Source organism: Diceros bicornis, chromosome 34 (assembly GCF_020826845.1).
Source record: "Diceros bicornis minor isolate mBicDic1 chromosome 34, mDicBic1.mat.cur, whole genome shotgun sequence".
Taxonomy (NCBI): Eukaryota; Metazoa; Chordata; class Mammalia; order Perissodactyla; family Rhinocerotidae; genus Diceros; species Diceros bicornis.
In genome coordinates this window covers 10,525,007-10,544,432 of record NC_080773.1, presented here as the reverse complement: position 1 = coordinate 10,544,432, position 19,426 = coordinate 10,525,007, and the positions used below count along the sequence as shown (strand labels likewise).

General features: G+C 40.5%; 1 protein-coding gene across 2 annotated transcripts in view; it reads left to right on the top strand.

Annotated features, from left to right (window-relative positions):
- Positions 1-312: 312 nt before the first annotated feature.
- The window catches only part of LSM14A (LSM14A mRNA processing body assembly factor), a 52,269-nt gene continuing 33,155 nt past the window's right edge, over positions 313-19,426 (top strand). For both annotated transcript variants that reach the window (XM_058529139.1, XM_058529138.1), the window contains exon 1: positions 313-579. In XM_058529139.1, coding sequence (XP_058385122.1) covers positions 459-579 — 121 coding nt within the window. In that variant the 5' untranslated portion in view covers positions 313-458. The remainder of the gene's footprint in view (positions 580-19,426) is intronic.

Genomic DNA, 19,426 nt, shown 5'->3' with positions numbered 1-19,426 from the left:
GGCTCAGGGCAAGATACAAGGAGTCTGGAAACGGCGGAGGCCGCAGCTGAGATCAAGAGGGCCGTGCTCGCCTCCACTCCAGGCCACGGCGTCCTGACGCCACGAAGCACATCTCCCCTCAGGCCGCGCGAGCAGAGCTGCGCTGGACCAGGCCACACCGCGCTGCCGGTAGCAGGACCGCGGACGAGCGCCGAACTGCCCGCTGGCGGCCAGGTCTCGCGAGAGCGCGGCCTCGCCGGCCCAGCATACCCCGCGCCGCCGCCGCTGCAGCCGCCGCCGCCGCCGCGCCGCGGCTTGAGGGCGGGAGGCTGGGGGAGGGTAGCGGAGCCGGCGCCGCCGCCATGTTGGGTCTGAGGCGGCTGCTGTAGGCGCCGACGGAGCGAGCGGACGTGCGGAGCAGCGACAGCGGCGTGGGATCTGCCTCTCTGCGAGCGGCCCGGAGCGGCGGCGGCGGCGCCATGAGCGGGGGCACCCCTTACATCGGCAGCAAGATCAGCCTTATCTCCAAGGCGGAGATCCGCTACGAGGGCATCCTCTACACCATCGACACCGAGAACTCCACCGTAGCCCTCGCCAAAGGTACGCCAGGGTGGGCTCGGGGGCGGGGGCCGGGCCGCGCTCTCGGCCCGCGGCCTCCTCGCCCCCTCCCTGCCCCCTCCATCCTCCCGGAGGCCGCTCCCTTCCCCTCCCTCCGGGCCTGGCGTCGCGGCCTGGGCCGCGGCCTCCCCGGGCTGCCTGGCTTCCCCTTCGAAGATCCGCGCCCTCAGTCTGGGGACGACAGGACCGAGAGCGGGGCGGGCGGGGCGGCCCCGAAGTCCGAGGAGGGTCCGGAGAACACGGAGAGCCGTGTCTTCCAACTCCGAAATTCGGTGGTTCCGTCGTCTTCCCACGAAACAAAGCCTTAGTATTCAAAGAATTTTTCCGCCCAGCTTGAGTTCAGTGCTGATTTGTTGATTCTGCGGCACCCATTTTCTCCCGTACTTGATTTCAGTTCGTGGCGATATTCCTCAGGTGAACTGTGAGTAATGTGCCAAAACTTTGGGTTTGCTCTGCGACGCTGACGCTCTCGAAATGCCATTGGTACCGTCGAGCAGATTCCATCCCGCTGGTCTCCTACGTGGTGTTTACCTGTTAAACCGGAATCCTTCTCAAAGCCTGTTGTGCAACCATCTCTTTAAAAATGCTTGCTGCGCTCGTGTCCACCCTGTTTCTGGAATACCGGTGGAGAGGAGGGTTCAAGCTTGATCCAGGACCCTTGTGCAGCAGGCAGACCTGAGTGGTCAGTGGGCGCTGACCGACCCCCCTTGGAGGCGCCCTGGTACGGGGAGTTGTGGGTGTTGAGGACGAGGCTATCCTACCCATAGTATTTAGCATCGCCACAGTTTGTAGGTTTTGTTTCCATTCACACGTGGTGAGCCTTCGCTCCGCCAGGAAACCAGGAAGAAAATAAACTTCAGCTCCTCATCTTAAAAGAAATCTCGCAAGTTTGGAATACTTAGGAGAGGGAAGCAAGATAACTGGGGTAATCTCCCCAGCACATCTGGTAGAGTTATGGAATGAACAGCATGGTAGGGACAGAGGTCCAGGGAGAGGAAGAAAATTTTCTAAATCTGTAGAAACAGTTTTAATCTTTAACTGATAGGAGAGTCATTTCACAGTATCAAACAAGTATTCAGTGACATTTTTTGGGTGCTCTGGTAGATCCATTTTAATAGCACTCGTGTTGGGACAAATCTTATACCTAGGTAGGAATTCTTAAATTATTTTATCTTAGTTGCCTTTCCTTTTTTTCCCCCAGATAGATATTTAACTGTATAATGTTTTAGTTTTTATGGCTTTATGGAATTATGAAAAAGGCTCTCTAAAGTTTTTGGTGAGAGCCATATACAGGTTGAAAACAGTATTTCTCGTTAAAGTGGTTTAACCACTTTTTCTTTTTTTTATAATTTTATTTATTTATTTATTTCCCCCAAAGCCCCAGTAGATAGTTGCATGTCATAGCTGCACGTCCTTCTAGTTGCTGTACGTGGGACGCGGCCTCAGCATGGCCGGAGAATCAGTGCGTCAGTGCGTGGCCGGGATCCGAACCCAGGCCGCCAGCAGTGGAGGGCACGCACTCAACCGCCAAGCCACGGGGCCGGCCCTAACCACTTTTTAACAAGTATTGTTTTTCCTAATCTGAATTTTAAGGTGTCTTGCCAGCTTAGCGATTTATCAGTGAGTTGGTTGTGCTACCTGTACTCCTCACAAAGAAAAAAATACATACGTTTTTAAGATTTCTAATGTATTAACTTCAGTCTTTTTTAAAAAAAAAGTATGAAGATACTCTTTTATGCGAGAACCTAAAAACGTCTATATTTATTAATGACCCACATTTTTAAAAAATTGTCTTTTCAACAGCTTCTGGAGCCAATAAAGATATTATTAGTCTGTAATAGTTAAATTCATAGGCCAAACATAATTTGTTTCTTGTATCACGACTTGATAAATATGTGAGTACACCAATGAAAAGATTTTTTTAATCATTGAATTTATGTGTGTACTTAATGGCTTTGATATTTAATCCCACTTACATAATATATGCCTTTTCTTAAGCAATATGAGTTATTTAATGGCAGTCTAACAGATGAAAGCCAGAAGTTTATTCGTGGAGTTTAAAATACAGTATATTTAGAATACAGTCTGTATTTGGATTTAGAGATCCCTGTTACTCTTTTTAAACTATGGACTGAGTTAATCTCTTTGAGTAACATTCTTGGAATTCTCTTTAGGATGTTAATTATTTCCCCCCTCTGGGGAGAGTTTTTTCCATTTTTTGTTGTGAAATGTAACCACATATGTTGAAAAGATACATAGGTAAAAATGAAATATTTTTAAACAAAGATCCTTGTAACTACCACCTGGGGCAAGACAGACATGGCCAGCATCCCAGAAGCCTCCCACCCCCTGCATCTTCCCTTCACGACTACTACCCTCTTAAGCTAGATATATAAACGTTATTCTGACATGTATAGTTTTGTCACTTAAGTTTACATCCCTAAATAATAGAGTTTAGTTTTGTCCATTTTTGAACTTCATTTAAATGGAATCATCTTGTATGTATTTTATTTTGGCTTTTGTTGTGGCATAGTAGTCCATCATGAATACAACACAAGTTTATCTATTCTGCAGTTGTCTTGGATATTCTACAGTTGATGTTGCAATTGTTTACAGTTTTTGGCTATTGTGAACAATGTCTTTATGAACATTTATGTTGGAGTGCACTGAGGCATGTTTATGTAATTTTCTTGAGGGTATATACTTTGAATTGCAGGATAGTGGGGAACATGTATCTTTATTAGGTAAGGCCAAACAGTTTTCCAAAGTAGTTGTTTACCAGTTGTTATTTCAATTATTGTTATTTTTGTGTGTGTGTATGAGGAAGATCAGCCCTGAGCTAATATCCGTGCTAATCCTCCTCTTTTTTGCTGAGGAAGACCGGCTCTGAGCTAACATCTATTGCCAATCCTCCTCCTTTTTTTTTCCCCCAAAGCCCCAGTAGATAGTTATATGTCATAGTTGCACATCCTTCTAGTTGCTGTATGTGGGACGTGGCCTCAGCATGGCAGGAGAAGTGGTGTGTCGGTGCACGCTGGGATCCAAACCCCGGCTGCCAGCAGCAGAGCGTGGGCACTTAACAGCTAAGCCACGGCGGGCCCCTGTTATTTCAATTATTGATCTGTGAGAGTTCTAGTTGTTCACCATCCCTCACCAACAATGATACTTAGTATCAGATATCTTAATTCTATCCAGTCTGGTGGGTATGTAGTTAGACCTGGTTTTAATCTGCCTGATTACTAATGAGATGAACACCTTTTCATACCCTGGTCATTTGGATTTATCTTTCATGAAGTGCCTTTGAAGTCTTTTGCCCATTTTTCTATTGAAATGTTTATCTTCTTCTAGAGTTCGATATTCTAAATATGAATCCTTTGCTGGAATGTATCAGTTGCAAATATCTTTTCCCATTGAATGGTTTCTTTTGGTGAACAGAAGTTCTTCATTTTAATGTAGACGTGTTTATCACTCTTTTCCTTTATGGCTAGTGTTTTGTTTCTTTTTTTTTAAGGAATTTTTCCCTTCCCCAAGATCATGGAAATACTTTGATTATCTTTTCAAAACTTGTTTGTTTTGCCTTTTCATATTTAGGTCTGTAATGCACTGAAATTGATTTTGAATATGGTGTGAGGTATTTAAATCTTTAAATTTAGTGAGGTATTCACTTGGTTGATATGGCCTAGATTATAATTTAGATCCTTTACTTGGATGTTACTTATAACTTAAATCCATCTGGAACTATAAAATACTCTTGAATTTTGGACTAGTTACATTTATGTCGTGTACCACTAGGGTGACCATATGGCCTGGTTTGCTGTGGTGGAAAGTCCTTGTTTGTACTTGTTGTTCAGGCATAATTATTAAAACATCCCTTTTCTCACTTGAAAATGTTCCAGTTTAGATAATAAATTGTATGGTCACACTATATATGATCAAAAGCCCAAACCCAGAGGTTCTGCTAGAGATTTCGCAGACTAGCTCTAGTTCTGTAAAAGTGAAATTGAGGTAAATTTAATGTGCTTTGATACCCAGAATCTTATAAATGAATGTCAAGAAGTCTTAGACTTGGATGTCAGTCTTTTAAGTATGTTAATAGATAATCTGGGTTGTAGTTTGTTTCTTGTAGCCTTTGTCACAGCTCTGAGTTTATTTTCTTCCCAGCACTAATCGTGTCCTACGCATAATCTTCTTTGCTTATTTGCATGTGTTTATTGTCTGTCTTCACCTTTGTCGCCTCCCCCCCCCCAGAGTCTGAGCTCCTGGGATGAATGAATGTTTATTTTTTTATTTTTATTTTTTTTAAAGATTTTATTTATTTATTTTCCCCCCAAAGCCCCAGAAGATAGTTGTATGTCATAGCTGCACATCCTTCCAGCTGCTGCATGTGGGACGCGGCCCCAGCATGGCCGGAGAAGCGGTGGGCGCCGGGGATCCGAACCCAGGCTGCCAGCAGCGGAGCGCGTGCACTTAACCGCTAAGCCATGGGGCCGGCCCGAATGAATGTTTATTTAATGAATGAGTAAATGGAAATAATTTAGCATTTTAGTTTATTAATCTTGTAGAAGTCTTTTGGGGATATCTCCAAATAATATTTTTCGTGTTCACAATTGTATTTCTCTTTAAAATTAAAATACGTAAGATCTGTTGCCCCCCTCCAACAGTAAGAGATTTTTGGAGTCTAGGAATACAAGAGGATAAAATTTTACGACAAAATTGACATTGTTGGGGAGAGAGAGTTTTACGTTATGACTCAAGCGCAATTATAATTTTCATTTAAAGTTTAAGGGAAGAATCACGTCAGGATGTTTGAGGGAATTGCAAAGTGGTGACATGAATGAATTGTTTGTGGAAAATTTCCAATTATATTCGCTTCTGTATCTGAGTGTGATGCCCAAGCACATACTAGATCCTGGATACCAGGAGATTCCCCACAGAATGGAAGCTCTGTAAAGGCTGGGTTTTTGTCTCATTCGTTGCTCTGTCCTCAGTGCTTAGAACAGTGCATGGCACATAGCAGGCCTTCAGTTAATATTTGAATAAATGAAAGGATACCCGTAGTTAATAAAAATTTCTAATTATGGGAATTTCAAAGTTGGAGGAAGTACACATTTCCTCTAAGCATTATATGTAGAGAGATTTTAACACTATTTAAATAAAGTGGATGGGGCTGGCCCCGTGGCTTAGCGGTTAAGTGCTCGCGCTCCGCTGCTGGCGGCCCGGGTTTGGATCCCGGGAGCGCATCGACGCACCGTTTCTCTGGCCATGCTGAGGCCGCGTCCCACATACAGCAACTAGAAGGATGTGCAACTATGATGTACAACTATCTACTGGGGCTTTGGGGGGAAAAAAATAAATAAATAAAATTAAAAAAAATAATAATAAATAAAGTGGATGAAAATGAGTGAAATTCTTATTAACATATTTAATTAGCTGCACCCAGATAATGCATCACTCAAATGAAAACCAGGATGCTATTGCGTTAGGAAAAGAGACTTTGTGAAGAATGATTATATAAGCCAGCTGCTTTTAAAATGATTTGTCCTTAAAATCAAGGGTTTGGTGGAGGAATAGAAAAGCAGGTAAATTGATAATGGATTATTTCCTTAATCATCTGCTAAGTCTTGCACATTGGCGTAGCTTACCTACTTCTTGATTGTTGATTAGCCACATAGTCATAAAGTCCAGTGAGAGAGTGGGAGAGCTTTGTATGATGGATGAAATACCTGTGAAGTGCTTCATTGGTTTCATGCATTCTCGCATGAGTTGGGGATCTAAATCTAGCAATTCACAGACTCGCTATCTAGAACATCAAAGACCTAGTGAAACTTTAAGCTGCGCTTTCTTTTGGTTGCCCTATTTAGTGAGGTTGCCAGAACTTGGAGCCTTGGAAACAGTTTATTGTTGCTTTGTAGTCCACAGAAATATTTGATAATTCTGGGAGTCTGAAGTCAGGTGCCAAAAACTACCTGTGCATTTTCCAGTGGAGTAAGATAAGCCGTGACTTTCTGAATCAGAAGTAGAGAAAACAGCATCAAGCCTGAAGAAAATAATAGTAGAAGAAAGGTAATAGGAAGAGTAAAGAAATCTTATCTGTGCATGACACATAGCAAGAGTTTTGTATTTAACTCAGTGCCAATGTAATACTAGCAGTAACTTCAGGTGTTTTAACTTGAATTTATTACTTGAATTTATTTATAGTAGAAGATGCCCTCTATGAGAACAACTTACCTTTTATTTTCTCTATCATGCTTTAAAATAATACTTTAGTTAGTCATTTTAAAAACTGAATATCATTGAAGTAAATTTTTTGATGGATAAAGTGTGAGTTAGGCTGTAAAATATTTTATTCACAAAGATCTTATTCTAGTTTTGTGGGATGTTTGTTTCTGGAAGAAAATGTGACCCAAAAGGCCGGTTGGAATACTTAGTAGCTCTTTGACCTTGGACAAGTTATTTAACCTTAGCTTTAACTTTGTCTTGTAAATGAGGATATTAATGCCCATCTTTCAGAGTTATTCTGAGAATTAAAAGAGGCAGTATCAAAACTAGTTTATTGTAGATGCTTAAAAGAGAGTAGCTATCTGATTGTTATTTCCAGTCACCATCTTTATCTCTGTCCAGGTGCTCAGTCTCTCTAGTACCCCAACTCTGTCAGTCATTGAGGCCTACCATAGTCCACACCCTATTGATCTTACTACCTTTCATTGTCCCACACTCCCCTCATAACTTTACTTCCCCCTTTATCCTGCTTAAATTCTATGAGCAGTTGTTACAGTCAGTACCAGCATATACTCTCTCTCAACCCACCTTCCTCTCCTGCTTTCTTGCACAAGCTTGGAGAAACCACATCCCTGATTCTATCAACACAGACATGCTGACCAGTTTCACTTTAAATTTATATTCACTAACCCCAGCAGTCATAGTTACTCCCAGTAGTCATACTATTTTTCCATAGTCCATTCATTTCATTCTTCTTCGTGACTGTTCCATTCCTTGTTTTCCTCAGACCTCCAACCCCTCCCCCCCATCTTCGCTTTCAGCCTGTGAACCTTGCTTCCTATTTAATTAAGGAAAGAATAGCAAACAGAAGAGAATTTTTGATCAAGTCATCCCACATGTACCCAATTACCTCCATCTGTGCCCCAAACCTCTACCCTTTCTCTGGTCAATATAGATAAACTGCTCTTCTGCTCTCTCAGACCACCTTTCCACTTGTGTAGTAGATTTCATCCCCTTTTGGTGATTCAAGGACAGCTCCAGCAATTCTCTACTCTCTCTCCTCTGTGTTCAGTTTTTCCTTCTCTACTAGATCCTTCTGGTCTACTTACAGATATGCTGTTATTTCACCCATCTTAAAAACATCAACAACAAAAGCACTACAACTCTTAACTGCATTTCCTCTTTTCTATCTACTGCCACATTTCTATCCTTCCCTTTACACTAAAACTTCTTGAAAGAGTTGTCTACATGACTTGGTGTTGTTTTGGTTTTGGTTTTTTTTTTTTTTTTTTTTTTTTTTGCTGAGGAAGATTCGCCCTGAGCTAACATCTGTGCCAGTCTCCCTCTTATTTTGTATGTGGGTCGCTGGCACAGCATGGCTGATGAGTGGTGTAGGTCTGTGCCCAGGATCCGAACCCAAAACTTGGGCCGCTGAAGCAGAGCACACTGAACTTTAACCACTAGGCCACGGGGCCAGCCCTTTCTGTTGTTTTTTTGAACCCACTTTATTTAGGTTTTTAATCCCACAGATAAGAAACTGTTCTTATCAAGGTTACCAAAGACTTCCATGTTGTTAAATCTAGTGGTTGGTTCTTATCCTCAGTCTGCTTGACTGATCAGGAATGTATGGCACAATTGGTCTGTTCTTCAAACACTGCACTTGACGTTATCCTGGTTTTCTCTCATACCTCACGGGTTGCATCTCAGTCTCCTTTGTTATTTCTTCAACTCCTAACCCTCCAAATGTTGGAGAGCTCTAGGGCTTAGTTCTCTCTCTTTTTTTTAATTATTTACTTATTTATTTTATCATCTGCTCTCTTCTCTTGATGATTTCATCCAGTTCATGGCTTCAAATACTGTTTATACCTTACTGACTCCTCTCTCCAGCCTGGACCTCTCCTGTGAACTCCTAACTTGCATATCCAACTGCCTCCTTAACATCTCGACCTAGAGGGGTGTCTACTAGGCATCTCCCATTCAGCATGTCCCAGACTTCTTTCTCCACACCTTCTCCATCTAATCAAATGACAACTCTTCATTTTAGTTGGTAAGACCAAACACCTTTGAGTCATCATTAATTCCTCAGTTCCTCTCACACCTCATATGTATTTCTTTTTTGTGTGTGTGTGAGGAAGATCAGCCCTGAGCTAACATCTATTGCCCGCCACCCCCCAAGCCCCAGTACATAGTTGTATGTCATAGTTGCACGTCCTTCTAGTTGCTGTATGTGGGACGCGGCCTCAGCATGGCCGGAGAAGTGGTGCGTCCGTGTGCGCCCGGGATCCCAACCCGGGCTGCCAGTAGCTGAGTGCGAGCACTTAGCTGCTAAGCCTACCTATCAGCTTTACTTTCAAAATATATCCAGAATTTGATCTCTTACCACCTCTACTGCTCTACTCTGTCCATTATCTCTTACCAGTCTATTCAGAGGGGTTCCTGTTTCTTGTTTACACTGTTGATCTCTTGGTTCTTTTCCCCCCAATATTGCTTGAGTGCATCTGATTACTTGATAGATTGGTTGGCTATATTGCTCCAAATTCAGGAGCTTTTTTCTGTAGAACTTTGAAGTTATTGATTTGTTATCTTCTAACATTCTGGTGTTGCTGATGCCAGTCTGATTCTCAGTCACTTTTCTCTCTGGAAGCTGTTATTCTTGGAGTTCAGAAATGTTACCACACTACTGTGTTTTTTTCTTTAGTGGTTCTCTGTGGACCTTGTAAATCTGAAGATTCAAGTCTCTTTAACCTAGTAAATTTACTCTGTCTCTCAGATTAGTTTCTGTTTTGTCTCTGTTCTTCCCCACCCCTGCTTTTTTGTTTTGTTTTTTAATTCCTATTGGATGCATTTATCTTTTTTTTTTTTTTTTGTCTTATATCATGTTTTTATATCTGTCTCTTGGTTTTGTTGTTTGGGAGATTAAAATATAAAACCAACCACAAGGAACAATGCCCAACTGAAAGCAGCTTAAAGAGTCAAGATTAAATTTAGACTGCAAATTGGACATGCGTTTACTTTTCCTTCCTGTTGATAAATCATACTAAAACTACATGAGAGGGGCTTTTTAAAAAAAGACATAAACCCATAAAGAACCAAGTAGATTTGGAAAGGAGACAACAGCAACACAGTTTTGGAAGCTGAAAAGCAAATGGATGAATTTAAATGACTTCTTAGCAGAATTGAGAAAGCTGCAGTCTAAGTAGGGGCGGTGGGTAAAGCTAAGAAGTAACTGATCTGCACCCAAACTCCTAAAAGCCTCAAAAATTGGCATCACCAGGTGCAATGGAAACTAGAAGACTATGAAGTAGTTAGGGGTGAAGATGGAGCTAAAAACTGGAAGATTAACTCAAAATTTATTTCAACTGTGGTCAGATTTACAAATCCCATTTTCACACAATTGGATAGCTACTCCTCTCCAACCCTGGTGTTCTCTGGAGAAGGTAAAATAGAGGTTCTGGAGAAACCTAGGTGCAGTTGAGAGCAGAGGTACCTACCACACTAAAGAGAGCATGGGGCAAATGGGGCATAGGGGAAGCTTGCATCTGCCTGATGCTTATTATTAAATAAGCTGTTCGTTTAAGAGAATTACTGAGCACGACTATGACTACATGCTAGACACTGTGCTAGGTGCTAGGAATCAAGAGAGCAATACAGACAAGGTTCTTGAGGACACAACATCTAAGCTAGGCCCTGACACATAAGTCACAATTAGCCACATGAAGAGGACATCTAGGAAGAAGTGCCTGGGCTCAGGCTACAGGGAGTTTGCAGTGTATCAGGGAAGCAAAGAGACCACTGCAGAGTCCAAAACTCTTATCCTGGCCTGCAACACCTTGCAATTCACTTAAGGTGGGACCACACTAGCTGTCATTTAGGTCTTCAGGTCAGTCAAGTTCCTTCAGATTTGGGGGCTTTTTACAAGATTCCCTTGAATTGGATGCTCTTCCCGTGCTCCTCACATGGCTGGAGAAATGAACAATGCAACAGATTGAGAAAGAAGTCACAAAGGAAAGACAAGAACTAACAGCTCTGGAAGGCTCAAGTATGAATGAAAATGTGTCAAATAAGAGATTCAGCCCCCCCCTTTTATTTTGCTTCCACTGCTAAATTTATCTTAATTTATTCAGTTTTTTGTTTGAATGGTAGGCTAACAAGTCTGGGTTTTCTTGGTGGGCTATAGGGAACCATTGAAAGTTTTTAGCCAATAAAGTGACATGTCAGAGTCCAGCTTTAGGAAGTTTATGCTGACAGCATTGTGCAAAAATTGACTGGGGGTGAGAAGAGATGCTGACAATGGTGAGGTCAGTTGGAATATTTTAAGAGTTTGGGAAAGAGGAAATACAGGCCTAAACTAGTAAAATAGAGAGGAAGGAACAGCTACATGAGAAATAGGAGAATGGATTGGCCTTTAAAAAATTGACTGGATAAGGAACAGGGAGAATTTGAGTGATGATACATATAGTGGTTCCTGTCAACCAGAATTGGGAATGGATCAGGAGGCAATCAAGTTTATTCTTCTAGATTCTACTTGAGCATCATCACTCCTACAAAGCCTTCCCTGATTCTCCTAGTCAGGAAGTGTTAGGTTTACCTTCTGTGTTCTCATTTTACCTTCCGTTTTCTTTTTGTGTTTATCAGGCTTTTCTTATTATGTTTCACTACTTGCCATCAGCATCTTGTCCCCCTTGTGTCCCGTGTACATGTCAAATTAATTATTTGTTGATCACATGAAGGGTTATTATTTCTGAAAATTTTTCTTTGGTCAGGAAATGTATAGTTTAACAACTTGATATTTAGTAGGAAAAGACTGTGATAAATGAAGACAACATTGAGGATATTTTATTCTCTCAGATTAGTAATAATGAGTGTAGATCAATTTTCTTTTGCCATCCTGTGCTTTATAGAAGTGTTTCAGGATCTCTCGTATCTACAATTTCAGAGAGGTCCATGTAAATGTGTTTTGCATTATTACTGTTGTTGTCATTGCATCACCATCTAAATTTTCAGATTGCTTTTTTGGTTTTACAATTCTCTCTTCAGGCCACTCTCCCTAATTCTTTTTCTCACTAGTCATTATTGCCTTATAATAGGTCTGAAATTCTCATGGTCGAGGAAAGATATATCTGAGTAAATCTGCATATATTAGTAATCCAAGGGGAAGAATCCTGCGTGGAGGGAGCAAGTGAAGTTGCAAATGAGAGGAGTTAATTAACTTAACTGAGCAAGATCTCAAACTTATAATTGTGGGCAATGACTTTGGGTTAAAAGAAAGGTAAAGGTCTTACTTCCCCCAAGACTGCACTACTTCCCCCAAGACTAAGGAAGAGGGAAGAAAATGAGTGAAGACAATAAAATATATTAATGAAAAGAATAAGATGGCTTTGGGTCTTTTTAGTCAAACAGGTTACTTTAACGATTAGAGTTAAGTGGTAAGGAGTTGGTTTTAAGAATATTTTGAAAAGGTGAGAGGAAAGTCATCTGGGTTGTGGACTCTGGAGGTGGTTTTTTATCTTGGGGTCACCAGTGATTGGCATGTGATAAGCACTGAAGAAATAGAGAATATTGCAGAGAGAAGGTCGGTAGTAATGTCTCTTTGAGGGGACAGAAGGCTTTAGTGGGTACAGGAAGAGAAGATAGAGGCTGTGGAGAGATGTTTCACTCAGTGCGGTAATATTCCCTAACAGAAAGAAATTAGTGTGGGTAAGGGGGAAGAAGGAGCCAAAGAGAAGAGTGCAGGTGGGCAGAAAGGGGAGGTTTGTGGAGGCAGGCTGTGATGTGGTTTAAAGAGCAGGCCTGTGGAATCTTATTTTTTAAAGCTCCCTTCCCAAGTAAAAGATCCAGAGCCTGCTTACTACCATCCGGCCATCAGGGTCTGTGCAAGGGACATTGTGGAAGAGAGAGCTTTAAATATGATGCTCTTTTAGTATTTAAGTAATTAAACCTTGTATTAAACCCATATATAACAGCTTCTTCCAAATATGCAGTCTCTCAGATGGTTTCAGCAAGGGTTAGTGTATGATACTGGATGTGCAACAAGTACTATACTAATGGATATGTATTAAAAAGAGAAGAAAAATACCAAATGCAACTTAACCACTTTTTTCCCCCTACTTTGATGCTTTTGCATGTATGTTGTTCTTTAAATATGCTGTTTTTTCTGGTTTCCCATCCTGTTGATGTCCAGTTGTTATTTCTTACTTTTTGCTGTAAATAGTCATTCTCTCATTTTATTCTAAATAGGTTTATTGTATAATGACTTAACTTTAACATCGTAAATCTTTTTACATCATAAATCTTATTCTAGATTTCCATTTGAACTCAGCCTTAGACATCATACTGGTACCCAAGTTTGGCACTAGTATGATGTTTGAACTTGCCTTGATCTAGACATAGAAATGTTTTTAGGTAAATGATTTTTGACCAGAACTCTGACTCTTAACTATTAAAAAAAAAAAAGACAATCATGGGATGCATTTCTATTAATAAATCTGTGCTATTGTTTGTATCCAGAAATAGGGAATTGATTATATTATTTAAGACTAATAGAGAGAGATTACTTTCTCTGTTTCCCACTCTCTTTTATTAACCATTGGTGTAAAACTTGGGCTTTTCTTTTTTTTTTTTTTTTAATAATTTTATTTATTTATTTTTCCCCCCAAAGCCCCAGTAGATAGTTGTATGTCATAGCTGCCCTTCCTTCTAGTTGCTGCATGTGGGACGCGGCCTCAGCATGGCCGGAGAAGCAGTGCGTCGGTGCGCGCCCAGGATCCGAACCCGGGCCGCCAGTAGCGGAGCGCGCACACTTAACCGCTAAGCCACGAGGCCGGCCCATGGGCTTTTCTAATTTGAGGAATAAGAAAAACTAGAATACTCATTAAAGCAATGTAGCAACATGATTAAGTTTAGAATATAGAGGACAACTACCCATAGTTTCAACATTCTAACCAGACTATTGTTATCATTTTGTGTATTCTCTTCGAGGCTATATTTGTAGGAGTGTGTGTGTGTTTTATTGAGGTGAAATTCATATAACATACAATTAACCATTATAAAGTGTATGATTCAGTGGTATTTAGTCTGGTCACAGTGTTGTGCAAATACTGCCTCTCCTTATTTTCAGACCTTTTCATCACCTTAGAAGAATACCCCTACCCATTAAGTAATCTCTCCTCATTTGCCCCTTCCCCTGGGAACCACTAATTTGCTTTCTGTTGCTATGGCTATTCCTATTCTGGATATATCATATAAAAGGGATCGTACAATGTGATGTTTTTGTCTGGCTTTTTTCACTTAGCGTAATGCTTTGGAGCTTCATTCTAGCTCTAACATGTATCAGCATTTCGTTCCTTTTCATGGCTGAATAATATTCGTGTGTGTGTATAGGTATGTAAATATAAAAAACATTTATCCATTCATCTGTTGATGGGCATTTGGGTTGTTTCCACTTTTTGGCTGTTATGAATAATACTGCTTTAAACATTTGTATACAAGTTTCTGTGTGGACATAGGTTTTCACACTTATGAGTGAAATTGATGAGTCATATGGTAATTCTGTGTTTAATTTTTTGAGGAACCACCAAGGTGTTTTCCACAGCAGCTGCACCATTTTACATTTCCACCAGCAATGTGCAAGGATTCCTATTTCTCCACATCCTCACCAATATTTATTATTTTCTGTTTTTAGTATTAAAACCATCCTAGGAGTGTGCAGTGGTATTTCGTGATGGTTTTCATTTGCATTTTCATAATGACTAATGATATTAAGCATCTTTTCCTGAGCTTGTTGACTATTTGTATATCTTTTTTTGAGAAGTGTCTCGTCAAGTGTTTGTCCATTTTTAATTGGGTTGTTTGTCTTGTTGTTGTTAAGAGTTCTTTATACATTCTACATATTAAATCCTTATATTTGAGGGTTATATATTTGCAAATATTTCTCCCATTGCAGAGCTTGTCTTTTAATATTCTTGATATTGTTCTTTGATCCATAGGTTTTAATTTTTATGAAGTTCATTTTATCTGTTTTCTCTTTTGTTGCTTGTGCTTTTAGTGTCAAATCTAAGGATCCATTTTCAAATTCCAGGTCATAAAGATTTACTCCTGCCTTCTCTCTTAAAGATTTTATAGTTTTGGCTCTTATACTTAGGTTGTTGACTCACTAAAAGAAAAACTCTGTGTTTCTCCTCTACTCATCAATTTACTCTCAATACTTCTGGCAACCAAATGTGTGGAGTTTTTTTCCCACTGCAATCAATCAGTTCTTCAACTCCCTGGACACCAATTGGGTGTCCTGCAATTTAATTCAATTCTGACACTATCGGAAGTTAGTGTCATATCCCAAAGGTTAAGGGATCGGTCCCACAGGACTGCCCCTTCACACACACACACACTTCATACACCAGTCTCAAGTCCCAGGTTGTGACCTTTATGTACTTCTGACCAACTGGCTATAAATTGGAAGTTCCCATGACCCCCTCCTTTGTTTGATCATTTGCTAGAATGGCTCACAGAGCTCGGGGAAACAGTTTACTTATTAGATTACTGGTTTATTATAAATGGATACACAACTCAGAAACAGCCAGATGGAAGAAATGCATAGGGCGAGATACGTGGGAAGAGGAGTGCAGAGCTTCCGTGCCTTCTCTGGGCACATCACCCTCCCACACCTGCACATGTTCACCAACCCAAAAGGTCTCCAAACCCTGTCATTCAGGGATTTTTATGGAGGCTTAATCACATAGGCATGATCAGTTATCAGCTCAATCTCCAGTCCCTCTCCCCACCCCAGAGGATAGTGGGTGAGGCTGAAAGTTGCAAGCTTCCAATTGTGGCTTAGTCTTTCTGGTGACCAGCCCCTTTCCTGAAGCTATCCAGGAGCCCACCAAGAGTCTCCTCATTAGAACAAAAGATACTCTTATCACCCAGGAAGTTCCAAGAGATTTAGGAACTCTGTGTCAGGAATCAGAGTAAAAAACCAAATATTAGAACAAAAGATGCTCTTAGTACCTTTATGTCTTAGGAAATTACAGAGGTTTTAGGAGCTCTGCCCAGAAGCTGGAAACAAAGACCAAAACATATATTTCTTATTATATCATAGTATCACACCCACTTTGAGTTCATTTTTGTATATGGAGTAAGGTAGGGTTCCAACCTCATTCTTTTGTATGTAGTTATCCAGTTGTCCCAGAACAATTTTTTGAAGAGACTATTCTTTACTCATTGAATGGTCTTGGACCCTTGTCTAAAATGAGTTGGTCATAGATGTTTTGGTTTATTTCTGGACTCTCCATTTTTTTCCATAAATCTATATGTCTATGCTTATGCCGGTACCACGCTGTTTTGGCTACTAGAGCTTTGTAGTAAATTTTGCAATTGGGAAGTATGAGTCCTTCAGCTTTTTCAAGATTCTCTTGACTATTTGGGTTCTCTTGAAGTTCCATATGAATTTGAGGATTGGCTTTTCATTTCTGGAAAAAAAGGCCATTGTAATTTTGATAAGGATTGCACTGAACCTGTAGATCAATTTGGGGAGCATTGTAATCTTAAGTCTTCCAATCTATGAATATTGGATGACTTTTCGTTTATTTAGGTCCTCTGTAATTTCTTTCAGCACTGTTTTGTAACTGTCAGTGTACAAGTCTTTCACCTCCTTGGTGAAATTTATTCTCAGATAGTCTATTCTTTTGGATGCTGTTGTAAGAGGAATTATTTTTTAATTTCCTTTTTGGATTGATCATTGTTGGTATGTAGAAACACAGCTGATTTTGTGTGTGTGTGTGAGGAAGATAAGTCCTGAGCTAACATCCGATGCTAATCCTCCTCTTTTTTTTGCTGAGGAAGATTGGCCTTGGGCTTACATGCGTGCCCATCTTCCTATACTTTATATGTGACGCTGCCACAGCATGGCTTTGACAAGCGGTGCGTCAGTGAGCACCCAGGATCCGAACCTACGAACCCTGGGCCGCCGAAGCAGAGTGCGCATGCTTAACCGCTGTGCCACCAGGCTGGCCTCCGATTTTTTTTTTTTTTTTTTTTTTTTTTTTCCTAATCCATCCTCCTCATCACTTGATGAGCCTTTCAATTTCTTTTTTTTTTTGAGGAAGATAGGCCCTGCACTAACATCTGTTGTGACTCTTCCTCTTTTTTCTTCCCAAAGCCTCAGTACATAGTTGTATATCGTAGTTGTAGAGTTGTAGCTCTTCTCTGTGGGATGCCGCCTCAGCATGGCTTGATGAGCAGTGAGTAGGTCCGCGCCCAGGATCCGAACCAGCGAACCCCGGGCTGCTGAAGTGGAATGCACAGACTTAACCACTACGGCACCGTGCCAGCCTCGAAACACAGCTGATTTTTGTGTGTTGATGTTCTAGCTGTAACTTTACTGAATTCATTTATTAGCTCTAGTAGTTTTGTTTTTTTATGGATTCTATGGGATTTTCTATATAAGGAATTGTGTCATCTGCAAAAAGAGATAGTTTTACTTCTTCCTCTCCAATTTGCATGCCTTTTATTTCTTTTTCTTGCCTAATTGTGCTGGTTAGGACTTCTAGTACATTGTTGAATAGTAGTAAAAGTGGACATCCTTGTCTTGTTTCCAATCCTAAGGGAAAGCTTTCAGTCTTTCACCATTGAATATGATGTTAGCTGTGGGTTTTTCATATATGCCTTCTATCATGTTAAAGAAGTTCTCTTCCGTTCCTAGTTTGCCAAGTGTTTTTATCGTGAAAGGATGTTCAATTTTGTCAGTGTTTCTGCATCTATTCTGATGATCATCTGAGGTTTCTGCCCCTTCAGTCTATTAATGTGGTGTATTACCTTAAATTTTTTTCTTTTATTTTGAACCACTCTTGCAATCTGAGGATAAAATCCCAATTGGTCATGGTGTATGATCCTTTTATTGTACTGTTGGATTCAGTTTGCTAGTATTTTGTTGAGGATTTTTGTGTCTGTATTCATAAGAGATATTGGTTTGTAGTTTTCTTATGGTTTCTTTGTCTAACTTTGCTATCAGGGTAATGCTGGCCTCATAGAATGTGTTAGAAAGTATTGCTTTCTATTTTTTAGAGGAGTTTGGATAGAATTGATGTTAATTCTTTAAGTGTTGGTAAAATTCACCAGTGAAACCATCTGGTCCTGGTTCTTTGTTTGGAGGTATTTGATTATTGATCCAGTCTCTTTATTACAGGTCTCTTGAGATTTTCTATTTCTTCTTGAGTCGGTTTTGGTGATTTTTATGTTTCTAGGAATTTTCCTATTTCATCTAGAGTCTCTAGTTTGTTGGCATACAATTGTTTGTAGTATTCTCTTATAAGCCTTTTAATTTCCGTTAAAGTAATGTCCTTGCTTTTGTTTCTGATTTTAGTTATTTGCATCCTCTCACCTTTTTCCGTAGTCACTCTAGCTAAAAGTTTGTCAATTTTATTGATCTTTTCAAAGAACCAACTTTTGATTTTGTTGATTCTGTTTTTCTGTTCTCTATGTTGTTTATTGCTGCTCTAATCTGGGTTATTTTCTTCCTCCTGCTAGACTTGGGTTTAGTTTGCTCTTTTTCTGGTGTCTTAAGGTGTAAGGTTGATTTGAGATTTCTTTTTTTGTTGTTGTTTTTGCTGAGGAAGATTCGCCCTAAGCTAACATCTGTTGGTAGTCTTCCTCTATTTTGCATGTGGGTTGCCACCCCAGCATGGCCATGAGTGGTATAGGTCTGTGCCCGGGAACCAAACCCTGGGCCACCGAAGTAGAGCGTGCCAAACTTAACCACTGTGCCACTGGTGGTCCCCAAGATTTCTTTTTGTTCATGTAGCATTTATAGGTATAAATTTCTCTCTTGAGTTTGATATTCCCTGCATCTCGTAATCTTGGCATGTTGTGTTTTCTTTTTCATTTGTCTCAAAATTTTTCTTAATATCCCTAGTGATTTCTTCTTTGACTCATTGGTTGGTTAAGAGTGTGTTAAATTTCCACATACTTGTGAATTTTCCAGTTTCCCTTGTATTACTGATGTCTAGCTTCATTCCATTGTAGTCAAAGAAGATTCCATTCCATGGTTTACAAAGAAGATACTTTGTAAAATTTTGATCTTTTTCAATTTATTGAGACTAGGCTTTGGCCTAACATATGAAGACAGTTCCATGTACAATAGAGAATAATGTATATTCTCCTGTCGTTGAGGGGAAAAAAGGGTATTCTGTCTCTTTTAAGTGCTTTCACTGACACTACTGGGAAAGCCACTTTCGTTCAGGGTTGAAATAATGGCCGGCCTCTGTGTTGGCCCCTCAGTGAATTGCCAGGCAGATCAAATCATACAATCTCTGTTTTTGGAGGACAAGATCCCTTTTGCTCGCCAGGCACCAGCAAGTTGCCTCAGGAATACGGGCTGCTGTTCCCATAGCTGCCTTTCATGGAAATGGGAAATCTCCCATGATGAAGGATTACAGCCAGCCTTTATGCAAAATGCCAAAATTTCACCAAAAGTTACCAGCCTTCTTCGTCAGGTACTCCCATGGATGCTACAAGTGTTTGTCTAGATTCCATAGTTCCCCAATGATTTATTCAGACTGTGCTTGCCAGCTTCATAGTTGTTTCAGTGGAGGAACCAATTCCTGGATCTTCCTATTCCACC